At 44.8% G+C, this 19750-nt stretch overlaps 1 protein-coding gene across 2 annotated transcripts in view; it reads left to right on the top strand.

Annotated features, from left to right (window-relative positions):
* Positions 1-17345, top strand: part of raver2 (ribonucleoprotein, PTB-binding 2) — a 61810-nt gene extending 44465 nt beyond the window's left edge. The window contains exons 6-17 of one of the 2 annotated variants that reach the window (XM_047336717.1): positions 1470-1493; positions 3897-4017; positions 5322-5404; positions 5509-5607; positions 6025-6136; positions 7854-8209; positions 8805-8913; positions 9957-10159; positions 10909-11019; positions 11489-11587; positions 13292-13510; positions 15125-17345. In XM_047336717.1, the coding sequence (XP_047192673.1) occupies positions 1470-1493; positions 3897-4017; positions 5322-5404; positions 5509-5607; positions 6025-6136; positions 7854-8209; positions 8805-8913; positions 9957-10159; positions 10909-11019; positions 11489-11587; positions 13292-13510; positions 15125-15265 (1677 nt within the window). In that variant the 3' untranslated portion in view covers positions 15266-17345. The remainder of the gene's footprint in view (positions 1-1469; positions 1494-3896; positions 4018-5321; positions 5405-5508; positions 5608-6024; positions 6137-7853; positions 8210-8804; positions 8914-9956; positions 10160-10908; positions 11020-11488; positions 11588-13291; positions 13511-15124) is intronic. The other variant, XM_035648483.2, reaches the window with a different exon arrangement.
* The last annotated feature ends 2405 nt before the right edge of the window (positions 17346-19750 follow it).

Genomic DNA, 19750 nt, shown 5'->3' on the forward strand with positions numbered 1-19750 from the left:
TTTAACTTTGGCCTTGTATGACATGAACGACTGCAGAGCGCAGCAGCCAAACGCAGCCGTCCACCGACGTCATGTTCCAGCAGTAGCCCACTCAACAAGGGGCCTACAGTCATGAGCAGAGTTGGGTCCGATTACTTTGAAACGAGTCAGTTACTGAACACATGAATCACACGAATCCTCTTGCGGAAAGCACCAATGACGTCCGTGAACCTAAAGATGCCCAAACTGGGATCAGTGCAAAATCTTAATAACGTACACCGTATCGCCAAGGCGCTGGACGTCCCAGGCTCACACAGGAGCACGCGAGCAGACCGCTCTCAGCCACATCTACTTGGTGGAGGCAGCGCCACCTGGCTGTTAGACGTCCAGTGTGGAGATATACAGCGGTTTGACACGGTGCACATGCACCAGCAGCCTCCGGCTGAAAACGAACTCTGGAGCCGTGGTATATCCCTCCTACACAGCGCCGTGGAAGCAGAGAGGCACTGACATGATAATTATAGTTCTGTAGACTGATTGGGCTCCTCCACTGTCTCCCGCCGCCTGAAATAAACCAAACTCAGCCTGCGACACAGTGTGATACATACAGACGTTCACATACACACCAGCAGACCTACGCGCACACACACAAACACACACACACACACACGCACACACACACACACACACGATTGAAAACACTTCAGTTGTAGAAAAGGAACAGTCTCAATACTTTTGCAATCTAATTCCCTTTATGTATGGGAGCGACACAGACAGACACTGTGGTGCAGTTTGGGATTTTTTTTTAGGTTTTACTCCTCTACTGGCTTAAAATATAAAAAAATATGTTTTTCTGGAAATTAGATTCTAAATATATTGCGGTCTTACGTTCAGCAACACAACCTTTAATGATGATTGTCAAAGGTCAAGGTCAGGGTCCTTTTCCAAGATAGCTAGGGAGACGCTCTGAAGTTCATATTGATCAGAAATGAATGTCCGATTGCATGATATCATTATGATAAGTGACATCACAAAGAAGTAAGAAATGACGTTAAGAAGGGTTGAATAATACATTCATTTCTGCATCTTATAGACACACTATAGACCTCAAGCTTAAATAGATCAAAAAAAGGATTTGTAGTAATAGGAAATCTTTGGTAGGAATAACGTCTTGATGACATCATTCCAGCCCTCTGTCAAACTCACATCTGATTATTAATATTTTAGATCACATTAATTGAGCTTATCGAGGGGCTATGATTAAAAGTCGGAGGCCGTAACTTTCGAAAGACGGCGACACCCATACTTTAAATCCAATTTTAGCCAAAATTCCCTGTATGGACTGACCGGCACATCACGTGACATGAACCCTAGTGAGGATGTTGATTAACTCATTCTTGAATTCCAAAAAAATGCAGCTACCATAATTTCTATTGTGTGTGTGTGTGAAACGTAACAGACGGCGATATTCTCTGATTTTTTCCCCGCAGCTGTTCCAGAGCAAGAATTGTCAGGTGCGTATTTAAGAGGTCGTGGCCTTGAGAGGGACGAGTTGAAATAAATCACAGAGCGAACGGCAGGGTAGTGACTGTCACGGTCTGAGCTGCACCGGAGAGGATTAGAAGACAGTGTGGGGAGGGGCGAGAAATAGTTTGTTATGAATAAATTAGCACGAGGGTAGAGGGAAGGAAGAAGAGAAGGGGTTGGATTGAGAAATGGACTAGGAAGAGAGATGGATGAGCATTCGAGTCCGAGGGGACGGCCAGGTTACATCAGTACCTTGAGGCTCCTTTAAGATTATTGTTGTGAATGTGACTCAGACCTTCAGAAAGGGATCAAGACTTACTCCTGGCCACAGTTCTCCGAGGCAGTTCTCTCACTGCTTCAGTTAGTCATTGTGAGTGTTGTGAGCGCCGAGGACCAGATGGCCTCCTCCTCCCTCCTTTCTTCTCCCGCCATCCCTCTCCCCTCATGCCATACTTCTCGCCTTCCCTCCTTCGCAGCTTCCTTACCTCCCTGGCGCGCAAATGTGTGTGTGTGTGTGTGTGTCAGTGTGTGTGTGCGTGGGTGGGTGGGTGTGTGGCTGTATCTTGTGCCAGTAGCCAAACAGACTGATGCATGGTGACATTTTTCTCCAGCCGAAGAGGAGAGAAACCGGGAGCGCCGTGCTCCTCTCCTCGCTTGAAGGACGCTGTCAGCCATGACTGGCCTCGTTCACCACCGACACGCACACGCACGCAGCACTGTGTGTGTGTGTGTGTGTGTGTGTGTGCACCCAGACTCTCCGCTTGCTGACAGGCCGGAGTCAAACTCACTCCACTCCCGCGTCACGAATGCTTTCTCTTTCGCGATGTGACGGGGAGGAATCAAGGTTGACGTGAGCCGAAGTCCTGCCGTAGCCCAGGGGCAGACGAGGAGAGGAAATATCACCATCCGGGGAAGCGTTGTTTTAAATAGCCGCGTCCCTGGGCCACACTGTCAGTGCTGGAGCAGAGCGAAGGCTGCTCCGCCTCGAATTTGACGCAGACTAATTTAATAAGATTTCTTCGGAGCCCGTTGAATTCGATTTCCGCAGCCTAATGAGTGATTTGATTCGAAATCCGGGGAATGTGCCTCGCGGTGCGTCTTTCCATCAAACGCAAGTCGGCGGAGATCCGCTTAGTTCCGGGAGAATTCAGCTCACGTCGCGCGAAAAAATATATATATAAACTTTGCCGATGAAATGGCGAAGGTGTTTAAATGTCCTGAGAGGAGACTTACAGTAGATGTGACACGCAGCTACAAAACAGCATTTTTGTGAAAGACATTAAATGACAAACGTAACGTAACATGAACCCGAGCAAACACACAACCAGCAGGGTGAAATCTAAAGGGGGCCGCTTCCTTTCGGACGCGACCTTTGAACAACGTTTGTGCCACATCGGCTCCTTCAAGCGTGACCAACCAATGCGCTCTTCCATCCCTGCGCAGCGAAGGATCCAAGGAGTCGCTCCTCATCCATCTGCTCCAGGATTTATTGCCCGCCGGGGGTGAACTTTCTCTTACTGCAGCTCTCACCGCAAGGCACCAGTGTTAAGGGCAGAACTCGCTGGTGACACAAGTAGGAACAAGTAGGAAGTAGGACCGTCTCATTTCCTTTTCGCCCTCGGTTAAAAGTGCATAACTCTACGACCAGTGGTGCATCCTGGTAGCAAAAGAGGAATATCGTGCAACCCCATCTTTCCTTTATCAGGACCTTACTTCTCTCATTACCTCATTCATCACTATCTTTCCTATAAGGATGAAAATGTCATTGATCTAAAACGGTTTGATATGATGACTGACAGTAGATGAGGCGCTGTTGCCGAAGCGTTTCCGTAAAAACAGTCAAGGTGGCTGCCACCTGATGTGTCCGTTGAATCCGTCACGGAGCCGGTGTGACACAAACTGGACTGCATATTTTAAGAACATCTGAAAGAACGACTTTCTTCCAAACATGGTGGCGACGTGTAGAGTTGACAGACGTCCTTTTTGAATCACGGTGCATATCTGAATGGTGGCTGCTTCTTTTTCTGCCTAAGTTTTTCCCTCAGTATTTTCCTCCCAATTCTTCTTCTGCCTTGTTTTTTATATATATATATATATATATATATATATATATATATATTTCTCTTCCCCCTCCCTGCTCATTTTCTCAAACCGCTCTGTCCTTGCCTGCTTTTTTCTTTTGTTTTTCCTTTCGCGCCCCAGATCAGCTCCCCCCTGCTGACACTGCAGACATATTCTGATGATGTAAACTAGTGTAATGATTACCACAGCCGTCCGGGGCTCCTTATGACAAGATCACAACACACACTGTACTGCAGACTCATACATGTAAACACACATACAGTAGTCCCACTCTCCCTCCTCTAACGTGTCTATTGTTTCCTCCCCAGATTCTGAGTAACAGAAAAGGTCTGCTACCGGAACCGAACCTGGCCCAGTTGTTGACCAGCATGACCAACCCTGCTGCCCTGCAGATCCTCATGAGGCCGTACCACACCGGGAAAAGAGGAGGTACGACGGTGCACGACAGTGGCAAGAGGTCTTTGGAATAAATTCCAAGGCCCTAAAGCTGAACTCTGGAAGTTCTAATCAGTTCAATCTGCAGGTTTTCAAAGCCTAAGATTCAATTAACAACGATCTCGAACGGTGGCGTTAGTGGTAACTCTCAACCGTCTCTTTCTGTTAAACACCAGATGATTTATAGGAAATATTGAGGAAAGTTACAGGAGAAAATACAGGAATGCGTCAAATAAAGTGTAAAATAGAAAGAACATGATATTACTTAAAGACAATTTTTTTAAGCTTTTAACGTTGTACTATTCATTGTTAATCTTTATTGTTTATTTTTTTTTCCTAAAATGTTTGTGTTGACCATCATACTATATTTAACTTTTTGACATTTTAATATTTTCGCATAATTTATTTATTGTTGTTTTTATGCTTGTTTTTATTTTTATATATTATTGTAAAGTTTCATTTAAGACACAATGTCGAGGCATATCCGTGTCCCGATATTCACTCTGTCCATCCGCTACATATATTGTAATCGCCACGGTGACGGCTTCGTTATTTGATGAATTGGCTAATCAGGTATTAAAATTAAAATCGTGTGACATCAGCAGGACAAATGAGGACAGGAAGAAGAGAAGATGGGAGGAGGCGCAGGGGGGTGGGGGGGTGGGGGAGCTCTCTTCAAGAACAGCACAGACAATTAAAGTCTAAAATTAGGGCCTTGATTAAATGTTAAACTTTTTCTCCACCTATTCTGGAGGAAACTACGATTAGCATTACATTCGTTATGAGGAGGCCTCATTCAGAGCAGTAACACACACACAAGTCAAAGACAAGGGGAGTGTGCGTGTGTGTGTGTGTGTGTGTGTGTGTGTGTGTGTGTGTGTGTGTGTGTGTGTGTGTGTGTGTGTGCGCAGCATTGAGTCCAAATAAAGATCGACTGTTTGAAGAAGTTTGAAATTTGAATTTCTCTGCTTATGATGTCTATTGATTTTTCTTTCTATTTTGCTGCTTGATTGAGCTTCTTTTCAACGACTCCTTCAACAGCAAAATAAAAGTTTGATATTTTGAAAAATAAGTACTTTGCTGTGTGTGTGCCGACGTGAGATCCCGACCTGTGCGTGTTATGAAACCTCGGGCGCTCGTGATTGTTTGAAAGAAGTTGCTGTAAATGACTTATGGATCCGTCGTCTTTGTTTGCCTGTGGACACGATGATTGATTAATGCATTAGATGAAGCAAGATTTAAAAAGAAAAAAAAGAAAATCACAAATGGAGGCACTGACACTGTCTGTTGCTCCTCAGGGAAGTACGGACGTCACGCCGGCCTGCCGTTCCTCAGACCTCCTCTCACCACCGCTCTGCTCACACTGGGGAAAGCGCACCAGGTCACAACCGCAGCATCAGCATCTTGTGTGGGAATATCTTTGTGTGTGTGTGTATGTGAACAAGTGTGTCACTGTTTCTTCTCCTTCTCTCCTTTACGTTGCAGAATGCTATGCTTGGTAATGGACTCGTGCTTCAGAACCTGTTGCACATGCAGCTCGCACAGCAACAGCTTCTTCACATCAAAGACAAACGCATCAGCAGCGTAAGACACACCTTTAGTGTGTGTGTGTGTGTGTGTGTGTGTGTGTTTGTGCGCGTGTGTGGTTCGTGGCCATGTGCATATCTATAATGAAACCAAACAAACCCCAAGTCACGCTTCTTCTCTGTTGAAATTTCCTTCCACGTGTTGATTTGCATGTTTTCTCATGAAACGCCTCTGGTTCCTTCTTCAATTGCTGGAGTCAAAGTTCTTATTCACACGATCGTATTAACTTATGATTCATAATCCCATAGACCATAGTCCGGTGTTTCTTTTTTGTTTCCTTCCCATAAATCCTTTTATTGTATTTTCTCACTTTCCTTTCTTCTATGTCACATTTTGTCGATCGCTCATATCCTTTTTCCTTCTCTCTGTCCCGAATGCTCTCCATCCTGCTCTTCTCCTCTGTCTCCTCCTCAGGTCTCCAGTCTGCTCGGGGACCCGTCCAGGCTGCTGATGCAAAAAGCGTTGTCCCTGCGGCCTCCGGGCCTCGTGCCACTGGGCAAAGGCCTCCTGGGAGACTCCCCGACAGGTGAGCAGGGCCGGGCTACGATGTTGCCCAAGTGACGTCTGCATTGCTGTGCTGCATTTGTCGTATTTGTTCTAGCACTTTTCTGACTTATCATTTAGAGGAAAAGAATTACGAAGGGACTGTTCGTGCCAAGCTGTGTTAATTTACTCTGAGTTGGGGGGAAATAATCCAGAACAATAATCCTCGTGGTGATGGGATGATAAAACCTAAACTGGAATCTGATCCGATTTCCTGTTTTAAAAAACGCTCGTACATTTCATCAAAGCTTTGGGCCTGTAAAACCAGGATGGTACTTTGACCCCATGCTGTCACTCAGATGAAGTCTTGTGTTCTGTTCGAGTTAGATAGGAAAAAAATATAGGTGCATTATTTGACGAATTAGTCGATAATAAATCCCCCCAAAAGAGTGTAATCATTAAAACCAGCAGTTAATAAAATCATATTGTGATTGCAAATAAGTCAGTGAGATGCAAATAAGTTAAACTCTTAGCTTCAAAAGCTGATCTTACGTAGGTTTAGTTTTAAACTCAACTAAAAAGGGAATGAACACATGACTATTAAAATGGTTCTATAATCTGAGGTATTTATGACATAAAAAAAAAATTCTTCTTTACTTAAAAATGTGACATTTGAGCATTAAAAAAAAAGTGGTGTGTGAAAAAAGGATGTAAACACAGAGGAAGAGTGTGATGTACATGTAATTGACCCTCAATGGAAATGTGTTGATGCCACCAGATTCGTGAATGTCTCTCAGTTCTGTACACTACTGTACAACACCCCCCCCCCCCCCCCCCTCAGGAAAACTGCATTTACAATTCAAATCTCCAGCCGAAAAAAGCAGTGTTGTTTTAAATGGAAAGGATGCATCACAGACGTTGTGTGTTGTGTGTGTGTGTGTGTGTGTGTGTGTGTGTGTGTCTCTTTGATTGCGTTTGCAGTGTGTGTGTGTGTAATGTGGAGCTTTTATCAGTGCATGTGTCAGCTGGGATTGTTGGCTTAAGGCTGGTTAGAGCTCATTGTTTCATCGCGCTGCCGAGGCCATTTTTCACAGCAATATTGGATTTATAATAAGCCTGATTGCTCGCGTGTGTGCGAGTTCACCTCTGTTGCTGTGCTTGTGCGTCTTTAAATTGTGTCTTTGTGCTTCGTGCCTGCGTCTGTTGTCGTTCTTTCTTTTCCTCTGCGCTTGTGTATATGTATGTGTGTACGTATTTGTGCTTATTAAACCCCGGAGTGAGTGGAGTATTTGGAGTGCGGTGGCGGCGGTGGAACAAGCTGCCGGCCTCGTAAATAAACACGACTGATGATGTACGAGGAGGAAACCCATTCTCAAATATACAAACGGGGCTCTGTGCGGAGACGGTCGGCCCAGAGACCCGTCTCCAGCCGTCTGAGTGTTTCGTCTCTGTCCATAGGAGACAGAGACACTGATGGTTATCGCTAAAAGCCATTTCATGTGTTTATCTGGCTTCTCTCATCTCCTTGCTTTCGTTTCCCTTCATTTAATTTCCTCGACTTTGTCCCTCTGTGCTCTAACCTTTTTACTTTTTCCCTGTTCTCTCTGCCTCTCCTCCTCTCTTTTCCTATCCTCTTTCATCCCTCTCCTCGTCCTATGTGCTCCGTCCCCCTTTCTTGTCATTTGTCCTCATTTTCCCTTGTCTGATTCCCCCCCCACCCCCCTTCTTTTTCTTCTCTGTCCCTTCTTCTCCCCTCGCAGAGTTGAGCCAGGAGCCCCCAACCACCCACAATGCCGCCGTGGTGGTGTCAGCAGCGGGTATGATGCCGTACCTCCAGGCCCGAGCTGGAGCGGGAGAACAAAACAGCATCCATTCCATGTCCACAGCCCACTCTGCGTCCTCCTCCTCCTCCTCCTCCTCCTGCTCCTCCTCCACCTCCTTTGACAGACAGCCTGCTCCCCCTGGGACCATGGTGAGCTCCCAGCTGCAGGGACAGAGCTACTCCTTGGGAATGAGTAACTCAGGCCTCGGCCCACCTCCGCCCAAGGCCCCCGGGGGAGTGTATACGTCAGCGGGCCAGCACAACGGTGCAGACGGATGCTCCCTGGCTGGCATGGTGAGCACTGCAACTTTATTTTTGGGGGGGAGGGGTTTTGCTAAATGGTCAGTATTTAGCATTAACAGCATTAAGGGCGCTTCCATTGGGGAAATTTTCAGAATGCACTTCTGTCTTGCCCTTATTTACAGACACTGTAGGCCAGGCAGTCGTCTGTCTGTCTGTTCACCTGTAGGGATTTGTCTTTCTGCGACACTCATCTACATCTCCTCAACTAGGCCTTGAATAGAATACAACACTGCACCGCTAACGTCATCCTCCCTTATAAGCCGGCGTACAGAGATAATCACAGCTCTGAAGTTCTGTGGGGAACCGGTTCCAGTCCCAGCGCTGTCCTCTCTGAAGTCTCTCCAATGGAGGGGAAGTGTAATTAACGGAGAGAGAACAACCCTTCCGGAACGACTTGAACACCCTCACGGTGAAGTTGGTGCCGTCGCACCACGTAGCCGACATGTAGGAAGGCGGATCTGAGGTTGAAGGGGCCAAACTGACACTGAATACTCCTCAGAACTTTGACTCGCAATTCCTTCCAGTGGCGGCTGTTATTAATAACAATCATAATTATAATGATACAATTTAAAATCTGTCTCCTCAGGTCGGCGGTGGTCAGAGTTCTCTGCTGGGCGATCCTCCTAAAGAGGTCCGCATGCCCTCCAATCCTTACCTGAACCTGGCCAGTGTGATGCCAGGCGTGGTCCTGCAAGGTAAACACACAAAGTCCCACAGGTTCTTCTACTAGTACTATCGTCCATCGTTCTCTTAGTGTCGGCCATTGATGCATAGACAATAAAGAGATCTGTGGCTGCCGGAGTCCGAACTCTCCTGGAGGAGCTGTATTGGTAGAAAAAATGTTCCAGCGCACATTTTTTCCAGAACTTTTCCTGCCAGGCCCCTTTGAAAACATTTTTGGGGGAAATGTCCCGGTGAGGTCATGTGTGAATACAGCAGCGGGTGGTCACTCGCTGCCACCCCTCCCATGGAAGGGGGCTTTTGGAAGTGTTCCTGCTGGTGTGAGCTCTTCTTACTGGGACAAATCTCCAATTGTCTGGAGTTCATGACTGAAAATTACGACGGCATATTAGGCCCATTGTCGGAAAAAGAACCTTTTTTCTCGTGGATTCGCGTTTCTGCGATTTAATCTCAGAGAATATCCGAGATTGGTTTTTTTCTCGCAAATTTACGTCTTGAATGTCAGAAATTCTCTGTGGGTTTTTTTCCTGTAAATATTACAAATTCTGCGTCAAAGAATCTGAACCAAAACTCGCAAAAAGGGAGCATATCACACCAATGTCAGCACCACTTCTTCTCTGGCTGCCAGTAACACTCACAGCTTAAAATTCTCTTCCTTGTCCTTGAAGCCAAAAATGGTCCTGGCACCATCGCGTCGTTTGGATTGTTTCAACGGATTATGTTCCAAACTGCTCGCTGCGGTCGCTCGGCGCTGGCTTCCTGAACGTGCCACACACAATCGCTAAAACTAAATACGGTGATCTGTGATCATGCACCAAAGAGTTGGGGACAAACTTCCACTGCATGTTAGACATGCATCCACTGTCTCCACGTTTTAAAAATAAACTGTACATTAATATTTTTGGTATCCTTTCGATTGATTCAACCATGTCTTTTCTTTTATCTTATCGTTTTTTAATTTTTCCGTTCTGTTTGGGTTTTCTTTTTTATCATCACTCCTTGTCTTAATATGTTTGGTTTTTAAAGCATCTGTTTCATGGCTCCGTGGTTCCCTCAGGGTCGGTGGGGAGTAAAGCACAGGGAGGGCAGCCCGGCCCCGGGATGTACAGCGGCTCCGTCGCTCCCGTCGTCTCCCAGGGCTCCGCCTCCTTCTCCCACAGCGCTGCCGCCGCCGCTGCCGCCGCCGCCGCCGCGACGACCGCCCCGTACACCGCGGACACCTCGGCCGACTACAGCCAGTACAACCAGGCCTACACACAGGTACGGCAGCACAACACAGGGAGGCGCACTTCACTTCACACGGGGACACAAGCGATGAAATATGGTGATTAAAGGGATGGATTAGGGTTGGCCTGTTCCCATTCGCACCCAACTGTTGCTGGGCCTGAAATGTGAGAGAAAGAGGGAGAGAGACAGGGATGGATGGGTGGATAATGAGCGGATGGATGAGTGCGACAGTGACAGCGAGCTGTAACCGGAGGAGGCAGGGAGGTGGAGGAGACGAGGAGGGGGGGGTTACGGGTATTTGGACAGAATGAGAGAAGATTTGGCAGCGTACGCTGTGTCTTCATCTGTCCCCGCTTCCTTCCTCTCTCTCTCTCTTAACACTTCCACTCTTGAACACGACCTGCCTCCCCCACTGGCTGCTTGTCTCTGTCTCTCTCTTTTCTTTTCCTTCTGTCGCTCTTTTTTTTCCTCTCCGTCTCCTCCGCTGCTGCCTCTCGCCGCTGTCGTCCGCGCTCCCTCCAGCGGCGGGCGACATGTCTGATATTTGCGGTGCGATGCGAAGAAATCCATTTTTAAAATGTTAATTACAATCTACTCAGCCAAACAAATGAGTCGGGATGAGATAACCCGTAGAAACGGTTGGGTTTCATTTGTCTGGAAAAGACAGAGAGACGGTGAGGGAACAGAGCTGTCTTCAGGAACAATAGCTAAGGAATGAGACAGATAGACAAACATGCATTCGTCTGCTGCAGACGGTCTTCAACGTCGTGTTTGTGCCACAGGAGGCCATGCAGCAGTGGTACCAGCACTACCAGGCGGCACAAGCTCACACCTACAGCACTGCCGCTCCGCAGGACAACACGGCCGCGGACTACAGCAAGGAGCACGCACAGGTAACACACACACACACACACACACACCCCTCAAGGAGCCGACGTGGTTTTAACGAAATGTTTTGTCCACAAACCCCGGAAATATTTTCACTCTATAGAAAGGCTACGACTAACAGGTGATTTCATAATACATTATTTCGCTTGATATTTTGTCAATTAATTGCCTCAAAAAGCAGATTGTACTTGTACTTTCCCCCAGATCTTCAGCTTTCTTGTTTTGTCTACTAAACCATCCAAAATCCAAAGATCATTAAATCATTTGTGACAAAAAACGGAAGTTGGAAACGACTAATGTTTCACATATTTGACACATATCATTCATAAAATGATGCTACAGGAGTTTACTTCTTATTTACTTCTTTTCAATTCCCAAAATCTGTTGAATGTGTAATTTCCTCCAGGGTTTCACAAACTTTTGCACAAATGAAAGTTGAACAGGATGAACAAGCAGGCCTTCTTTGTGTTCCAGCCTCCGCCCGTGTCCTACGGGGATTACAGCTCCTACATGCAGGCGGTCACTCAGTACTACTCCCAACCTGCAGCGGCCAACCAGGCCTACGGCAGCAAGGTAGACGCTCGCGCTCGCATCATTCTCTTCCACCCTTAAAAAACTGACTTTGGAATATTGTGTCCTTGCGCTCAACTCCAATCGATTGGTTCTTGTCAGCAGTTACTCTTCACCATTGTTGTTTCTTTTTGGTGGTTTTTCTGTAACCAAGCAACAAACTGCAGAGTAAGGCAAGGCAAGTTAATTAATACGGCACGATTCACACACGCAGTGGCAATTCAGAAGGCTTTACACTTTACAAACAAAAACGTATCAGTTCACAGGTCCAGGTTCTCTGTAAAAAAAAAACGTGACCTTGAATGTCGGAGTGAAACCGTATCTTGTCCTGCAGATGATGTGGAAGCGATCCGGGCCGCAGAAGCTCGGAGCAGCGTGTTGGCATTTATGCGCAGCTTGTCCGTGTGTTTATTTGGAGATGCTGACCTCTCGCTGAGACACCGATACCCTGTTAGAGGGAGCACATCACTCTGCGCCCAGCAGCTGATACCAGACATCTCCACACACCCCTGACCAGTCGCTTCAATCTGCTGCCGCAGGCTGTGGGACTCACTGTGTGTGTGTGTGTGTGTGTGTGTGTGTGTGTGTGTGTGTGTGTGTGTGTGTGTGTGTGTGTGTGTGTGTGTGTGCAAGCGTTTGCTTGAAGATGCAGCCGTGCGTCTTGTTTTGTGGCAGATATGTATTCCGGTCTGCAGAGCTCACTGTTAGACGACATGACCGCTCCACGGAGACATCGCCCTCTGTTGGCCGGCCGCAAAATAGGTCATGAACTCCGCCGCCTCCTTCCAGACGCGACATTGGGCCAAACTAAAAAAGTCAAACTACAGGTTAAATACATTTTCCCCAACGATGGTATCTGTCATTTCTTATCCAACGGACGTGTGTTCAAGTGTTCATTTGTCCAGCAAGTTTGGTTTTTATTTAGGTTTTTGATGCGATATAAAAAAAAACGGGGAGAATCGTCGTGGTGGACAGCTGAGCGTCGAGCTCTCGATCAGTCAGCCAACGTAACGTCACAGACGGTATCGGTATCTGCGTTCATATTCGCCGATATGAAAACGTATTATTTTACAGCATCAACGATGCCGAAGAGATGTTTACATTTTAAGTAAAAAAAATAATCTTTCTTAATTGAAATTCTATATATTTGGCTGTATTTGTGTTTTCATCCAAATATCTTGATATGTCGGGCTTGAGCCGATGGACTGGTCGCCAAAAACACAAGATGGCCGCACTCGTGTCAGAGGTACTTTTGACTTCATTACTGTACAGTAGGAGGAAGTGGAGACGGGTCGTCTCATCTTTATATACGGAGACATAGATCACTTGGAGAAAATGATAAGATGGGTTTTCTGATATAAAGTTTCTTCCTGGTATCAAACCCAACTGAAAATATGTTGTGATGACATCTTAACATTCTAGTTTCATCATGGTTTTCTTTAGGAAAAAAGAACAACTCCATGAGGCGAATGAGTTGCTATGGTTGAGTGTGATCAATATATATAAGATTGGCCTCTAGGGGGCGTAACCTGCACGAGTACATTGACAAACAGAAGATTCTTGTGTGTGAAACCACCCAACAATAAACAGTGGACACCCAATAAACAGTGGACACGCCAATCGGCGTCTCGCTCGTGTTCCCCCTGTGAAGCGGTTTGATGCTGCGAGACGTTCACACACCGTGTGTCCATGTGTGTTTTCTGACAGGAGGTAGATGTGTGTAAGCCTCTGGGCGTGTCCCTGCACGCCGTCAGCAACGGTGCGGCTCCTCCGCCGGCCGTCCTGCCGGCCGCCGCCGTGCTCCCGGCCTACAGCGCCCTGCCACTAATGCCCGGCTTCCTCGGGGCGCCGCACCCGGCGGCGGCCGCTCCCAGCCCCGTGACGCACGCGCACACTGCCGCCACCGACTGGAACACTTACTACTACGTGAGTGAAATGACCGAATCCGTACTGTTTCAAGAGCTTCAGTGTCTCTGCTGCAGCTGCTGATATCTACTGGTTGACGGGCATCTGGGGGACGACATCATCCCAACAACACATTGCACTTGTTCTTACTGTGTTACTGCTGGAATTCTAGATTTATTCAGATTACTAATGATGTAGGTGAAACGCAGATTCCTCCATTTATAGTCAGTTTGGCTAATCCTTGTATAAAAGACACAATTTATTGGTGTGGGTTTTTTTTTCTCCTGAGATGTGGCGACAGAGCTACGGCGCAACTCCAAGGTGTCCTCATAGTTCGAGGTCCTAAAGAAAAAGAGGAGGATAAGAGATTAAAGAGTGTGTGATGGCGTCAGCAGACAGACAGACGGGACCCAGACACACGAGCTGAGTCCCGTCTGGAGGAAGATTTTCCATTTGTGTGGACAGACGGACTCGGTGGCTCCATCACACTGGAGCTGAGACCTTAAGACAGAACAACACACACACACACACACACACACACACACACACACACACACAGATTTTTGCGTCGTTGACATATTCCATAACTGGTCAGCTCTTTTTTTTCCACTTTACGTTTCAGTCACTTGTTTTTTTTTTTGTTTATCTTCTTTTAATGTCGGTGCGTCATCGATATAGTGATGAAAACATGGACATTAAAGTGTGGGGGCATCTTGGTGGTAAATTTGCAAACCGCAACCAACTGAGCACCCGACAGGGGGGACACTTTATGGTGCCGCACCGCTGATTCCATTTCCGGTTTCCAGCAGCGCTGAAAAATTCAACGCCAATGCGACGTACTCTGGACCGTTTTGTGCAACAACCGTATTCGACACAACGTAGCAAACATGGCGACTTACACGGAGGTCGCGTCCACCTCATGTCACTATATTCAACTCATTCAAAGTTGACGAAGAAACATCGGCTCTTCGTTGCAGGCGATTGTACATATATGAACACATGGTTATGGACAATATAGTCAATTTCTGTGAATAAGTTCCTTTAAATATTACGCACTGTGGCTTTAAATTTGGCGATGTCGCCCATCGATCATTGTTTATGAGACAGGAAGATGCGTTGACGGCTCCTTTAAGAAATCTACAAAAAAAAAGATAGATTTTTTTTCTCGGGAAAAAGTATTACTGATGTCCTTTGAGTATGAATCGCGACTTTTTCTAACGTTGTATCTTATTTTCACCATTAAATAAACTTAAATCTATAAAAAATAAAATAAAATTGAATTTTTAATTATCTCATTTATTTTTAACCCTCTTTTCTATTGATTCCAAATTCAAAACAAACCACAAATCACAATTTTTTGGAATATAAAATATTTATGTCGGGATTATTCTTTAAAAAAAAATGTCAGCAGGAAAAAAGGAAATTACATTCCTATTATTACAAAAATAATGAACAATCCATCAAATGACAATGTAAAATTTGTGTCAACATTTAATGGGATAGTTCGGTAAATACACTTTGAAAAAATTGATACCACTCATGTCGGAAAGGTCTGTCGGTGAAGTGAGAATGTCCTTTATCTACCCGCGCTCCCTTCACCTCTAACAGCCCCCTTCTCGTCCCCCGTCTCTTCAGAACCAGACCAGGGGCCACAAGAGAGAGTATCCTCAGCTGGCGGTGCAGGAAGTGACGTCATCGGAGGGCGCCTACATCGGGCAGCACTCGCAGGGCTTGGGCGGCCAGTACGCCGACTACTTCAAGAGGAAGAGGCTCTAGTGTATGAACCCGAAACCACCTCAAAGCCTCAAGCTTATGGAGGGAGGCACAGACGGCGTCCGCCGGATGCCACAGCCCCCTCTAGTGGCCTTTCTGTGGCTGCCATTTTGCATCCCTAACAGTAGGTATTGATAGATTTAGGGTTCGCAAATGGCTCAAGTTAAAACAAGCCATAGTGCTCTTGGCATTTATGTACACATACACACGCACGCACACACACACACACACACACACACACACATGGTGTTGCTTTTGTCCTTTTCAAGCCTTAACTCTTAAGCTCTCGTTATTTTGTCAAACGTGTCGACTTGTAACTTAACTTATATCGACTTGTACATGTTTTTTTTCTAATATAATAATGTATACTTAAAAGTTTTATTGTATCTGTACGTATAAGCTGCTTTTTTTTTGTATTTCCAGCCAGGCGACCGGTCTTAGGACTGGTTCCGCCAGTCAAATCCCTTCCTCTTGTGTTTCCTTTTTCAAAAGGACAAAATGGAGTCGCACACACACACACACACACACACACACACACACACTTTGTTTCGTCAGTCGATCTGGCATCTGTTTACTCCTGCTTCAGTGTCTTTTTTCTTTTTATTGCCCAGCCTCCTCTTTTTATATCTCTTCTTCATGCGGAGGACTGCAGTGTGAGTGTGAGTGTGAGTGTGTGTGTGTGTGTGTGTGTGTGTGTGTGTGCGTGTGTTTGATATGCTTTATCTGTAGGAAGCATCAGCCATTTAAATCCCAAGGTTGGGAGAAAAATCAGGAAAAAAACGAAGAAAAAGGGGCCTGAATAAATCAAAGCCCTTAATTGTGGTGACTTTACAGCGGCTTCCCTCAATAAATGGACCTTTTCTTATGAAGACGGGCCAGAGAATAAAAAAAGGCTTGTACAGTATATTATACAGTGTGTGATACAGAATATATAAAGCCATGCGTCACAGAACAATATCATCACCCAGCACGATGAACATTTCCCAGCTCAATTGTGAGCGTTTCTTATCTGAACGAAAGGAAAACATGTCTGATTTATTTGATTTTAGATTTTTTGCAATCTATGCTCTTATCTATATTTGTAATATAAATAACCCAATGCTATTCGAGTCAATTTTATGAACAGAGAATCATCTTAAACGTGGTCACTTGGTTTGGTTTTGAACATTTGAAGCCAAATATTAGGTGGTCGACCTCTCTCCTCGCCGGTGTGCCGAGTCCATGCTGCATAATGATTTCACGCATTTTGAGTATGAAGTGTTTTCACACTGCAAAAAGTGAAAGTATAGTCATATAGAAAGTTACTATTCATGCAGCTGAAGCACACGCGTGACAAAATGCAGGACATAGTGATTATCCCAAAGTCACCGTTGGTATAAAAAGGTGAATTATGTTATTTTCTCGTATATATACAATGATACGGAACAATATTCGGGCCAGGCATAAGAAAAAAAAATGAGGGGGAAAATTTTTCTTTTTTATTAATGATTATATATTTTTTTATACAATTATATATTTCAATTTAATAATAATAAAGTCGAAATGTGAGAATAAAGTCGAAATGTCAAGATTAAAGTTGAAATAGCCCTAAACGTCCGTGTTGTGGTCCCAGTTCAGCTGTCACACGTTAACGAACGTTAGCAAAGCTACGCTAACTGTGCGCCTCTCAAAAAAATCATTCACGGTTGTATTCAGTTGAACGTTATCGTGTCAGTGACACACGTCGACGTTCAGGCGCAAACGCCCGTCGTCACCGCAGCGTTGCTTCCAGATTCAGCCGGTCAATGATGATATCGCAACTTTACAACTTGGTTAGCAGCTAGCGTTAGCTTAGCAAACTGGCTAACAAAACATCAACATCCGGTTGTTTGGTGCTGCTGAAAAGTGCTTCCGGGTCACAATTCACGACTTTATTCTCGTAATAGTATTTCAAGTTCATTCTCGACAATTCTACTTTATTCAAAATATAGTATTTCAACTTTATTCTCGACAATTCTACTTTATTCAAAATATAGTATTTCAACTTTATTCTCGACAATTCTACTTTATTCTCGATATAGTATTTCGACTTTATTCTCAACATTTCGACTTTATTCTCGACAATTCTACTTCATTCTCGATATAGTATTTCAACTTTATTCTCGACAATTCTACTCTATTCTCGATATAGTATTTCAACTTTATTCTCAACATTTCGACTTTATTCTCGACAATTCTACTTCATTCTCGATATAGTATTCCAACTTTATCCTGGACAATTCTACTTCATTCACGATATAGTATTCCAACTTTATCCTCGATATTTCGACTTCATAACTTCTCGACTTCTCATTTTATTTCCTTGGCCCTAGTGCTCTTCCGTACAATGAAGATGATGTACTGTGTGAAATGATTATGTAGTGTGGGAGTGGGACACTCTTTGTCATCGAAAGACGTTCAGAATCAGACTCAGGTCGAGGTAGAGTGTCTGCGCCTTTTAGGTCAAAACTAAATACTGTAATTGCTGAATGTTGTTATGCAGGTTTCTTTCCAGTGGCTTTCATAATCAATTAGAAAAAAAAAATCTTTATATTATCATTTGTATTTATTTTTGGGGTTTATTTTTTATTTTTTATTTTTTTGTAGTGCACAGGCTTATGAACTGAAATGTCCAGGAGGCTTGTTTGATATTTATTACAATGGAGAGGGCTTGACATGTTAATGTTACAGCTTCTCGTCTAAAAAACCGGCAATAACTAAGGCTCCTACTGCTGTAGAACGTTGAATGTAAAATAGTTGTTGTTTTTTTTGTCCCATTATATAGTCCTCCTGTGTTACAGTGGGGCCTTTGATGCGAGGTAATACTCACAACTCTATATCTCGGAGCAGAGTGTTACTCGCGTCGCCATGGCAACCAGGCTCACACACACACACACACACACACACACACACAGTGAAAACCAACAGCAGGTGTAAACAGGGATGTTTGTGATGTTTACATGAGCTGAGTGTCAGTGGTGGTGTACAGTACAATTATTAAATACTGATAAAAAAAAAGGCTTAAACTCAAACTGAAGGCAATGTATATCCCTACGCACGCGCACACACGCACGCACATTCACACGGAGGAAGAGTAGCTGCTAATCAAAGCCTTATTTGTGCCACGTGTCTGTATGTGTGCACATATTCTATTTAGCAAAAAAATACTGCAGATGTCATGCTTTTTTTTTCGCCTATTCAATGACTCGCATATATTAAAGCTGACCTGTTAGTGAAGACTTGGTTCATTGTTTGTGGATTCATTAAGTACATGAACAGATTCCAGTTCAGCCCCAGACGTTACCTGTAGTTGTTGTTGTGGTTGTTTTGACATTTGCCTAGATGTGAATTCAGACAGCCGGTGGCCAAACGTCCAGCTTCCATATCTGAACCCAATATCTTTTTTCGAGGATTAATAAATTAATCCTATATTTAACATCATTTTTTTTGCTTTTTTTTTCTAAACTATGTCTCTTCAAAATATCTTATCCATTTGTGTGTGTGTGTGGGGGGGGGGGGGGGGCTCTCTGGCAGGTAATGTGAGTTAGGAGAGACGGACTGAAAGAATAGAAAAAAAACAGGTGGAGCTGCTCTCAGCTGCAGGGATTATTTTATTTATTTATTCATTTTACTTCTCTCTCCTTCTCCTCCTCACTGAGGAGTGTTGGTTTCGTCTGCCACATTCATGCATGTCGCAGAGACTGTACCTGTAGAGCCGACACACACACACACACACACACACACACAACTCCGGCTGTCCTCCACTGGAGACGTCTCTCCTCTGCTCTGGTTATTAGTATTAATGGACTCTCACTCGTGCTCTCCTGCTGTGCTCCAAATCCATACGAATACATTATGAAGCTCACCATTTCGATTTAAAAAAAAATTATTATTATTATTATTGTCTCCTGTGGAGTAAATCGTAGTGGTTCGGGCCGGCTGACGAGCACCATCCCTCCCCCACTGGTGAAGGGAGAACTTGTGCCACCTGGTCAGATGTTGATTTATTTCTATGAATACAACCTGAGTTTGCTTTCCGCACGTCATTATGTGCCTGAATCCGTGTTTGCGAGATTCAAGGGATCATCTTTCCTGGACGCACCTCTGCCTGTATGTCCTAACCCCCCTCATCAACCGTCTTGCATCAGGCGTGTTTGGTTCTACTCTTTATTTCATTTTAACCCAAAAAAATCCCCAAAACGCTTCGGTTTTCTCACCATCACCACATCTGGGTACAGTTACCACTTTTGTGCAGTTTGATTGATTGTGAACAAGTTCTTTTCCAAAGGATGGATGTATAATTTATTTGGGAGTTTTAATTTACGTCGCAATATTACCTTCAACACTGCCTCCTCCAGTTTGAGTATGATTGTATGAAATACAGTTATACAGCCGAGAAATAAATAATTTTTCAAGCCTGTGGTTAGTTTTGTAACAATCAGTGATGTCAGGCCCGTTTGTGATTGTTTT

Source organism: Scophthalmus maximus, chromosome 13 (genome assembly GCF_022379125.1).
Source record: "Scophthalmus maximus strain ysfricsl-2021 chromosome 13, ASM2237912v1, whole genome shotgun sequence".
NCBI lineage: Eukaryota > Metazoa > Chordata > Actinopteri > Pleuronectiformes > Scophthalmidae > Scophthalmus > Scophthalmus maximus.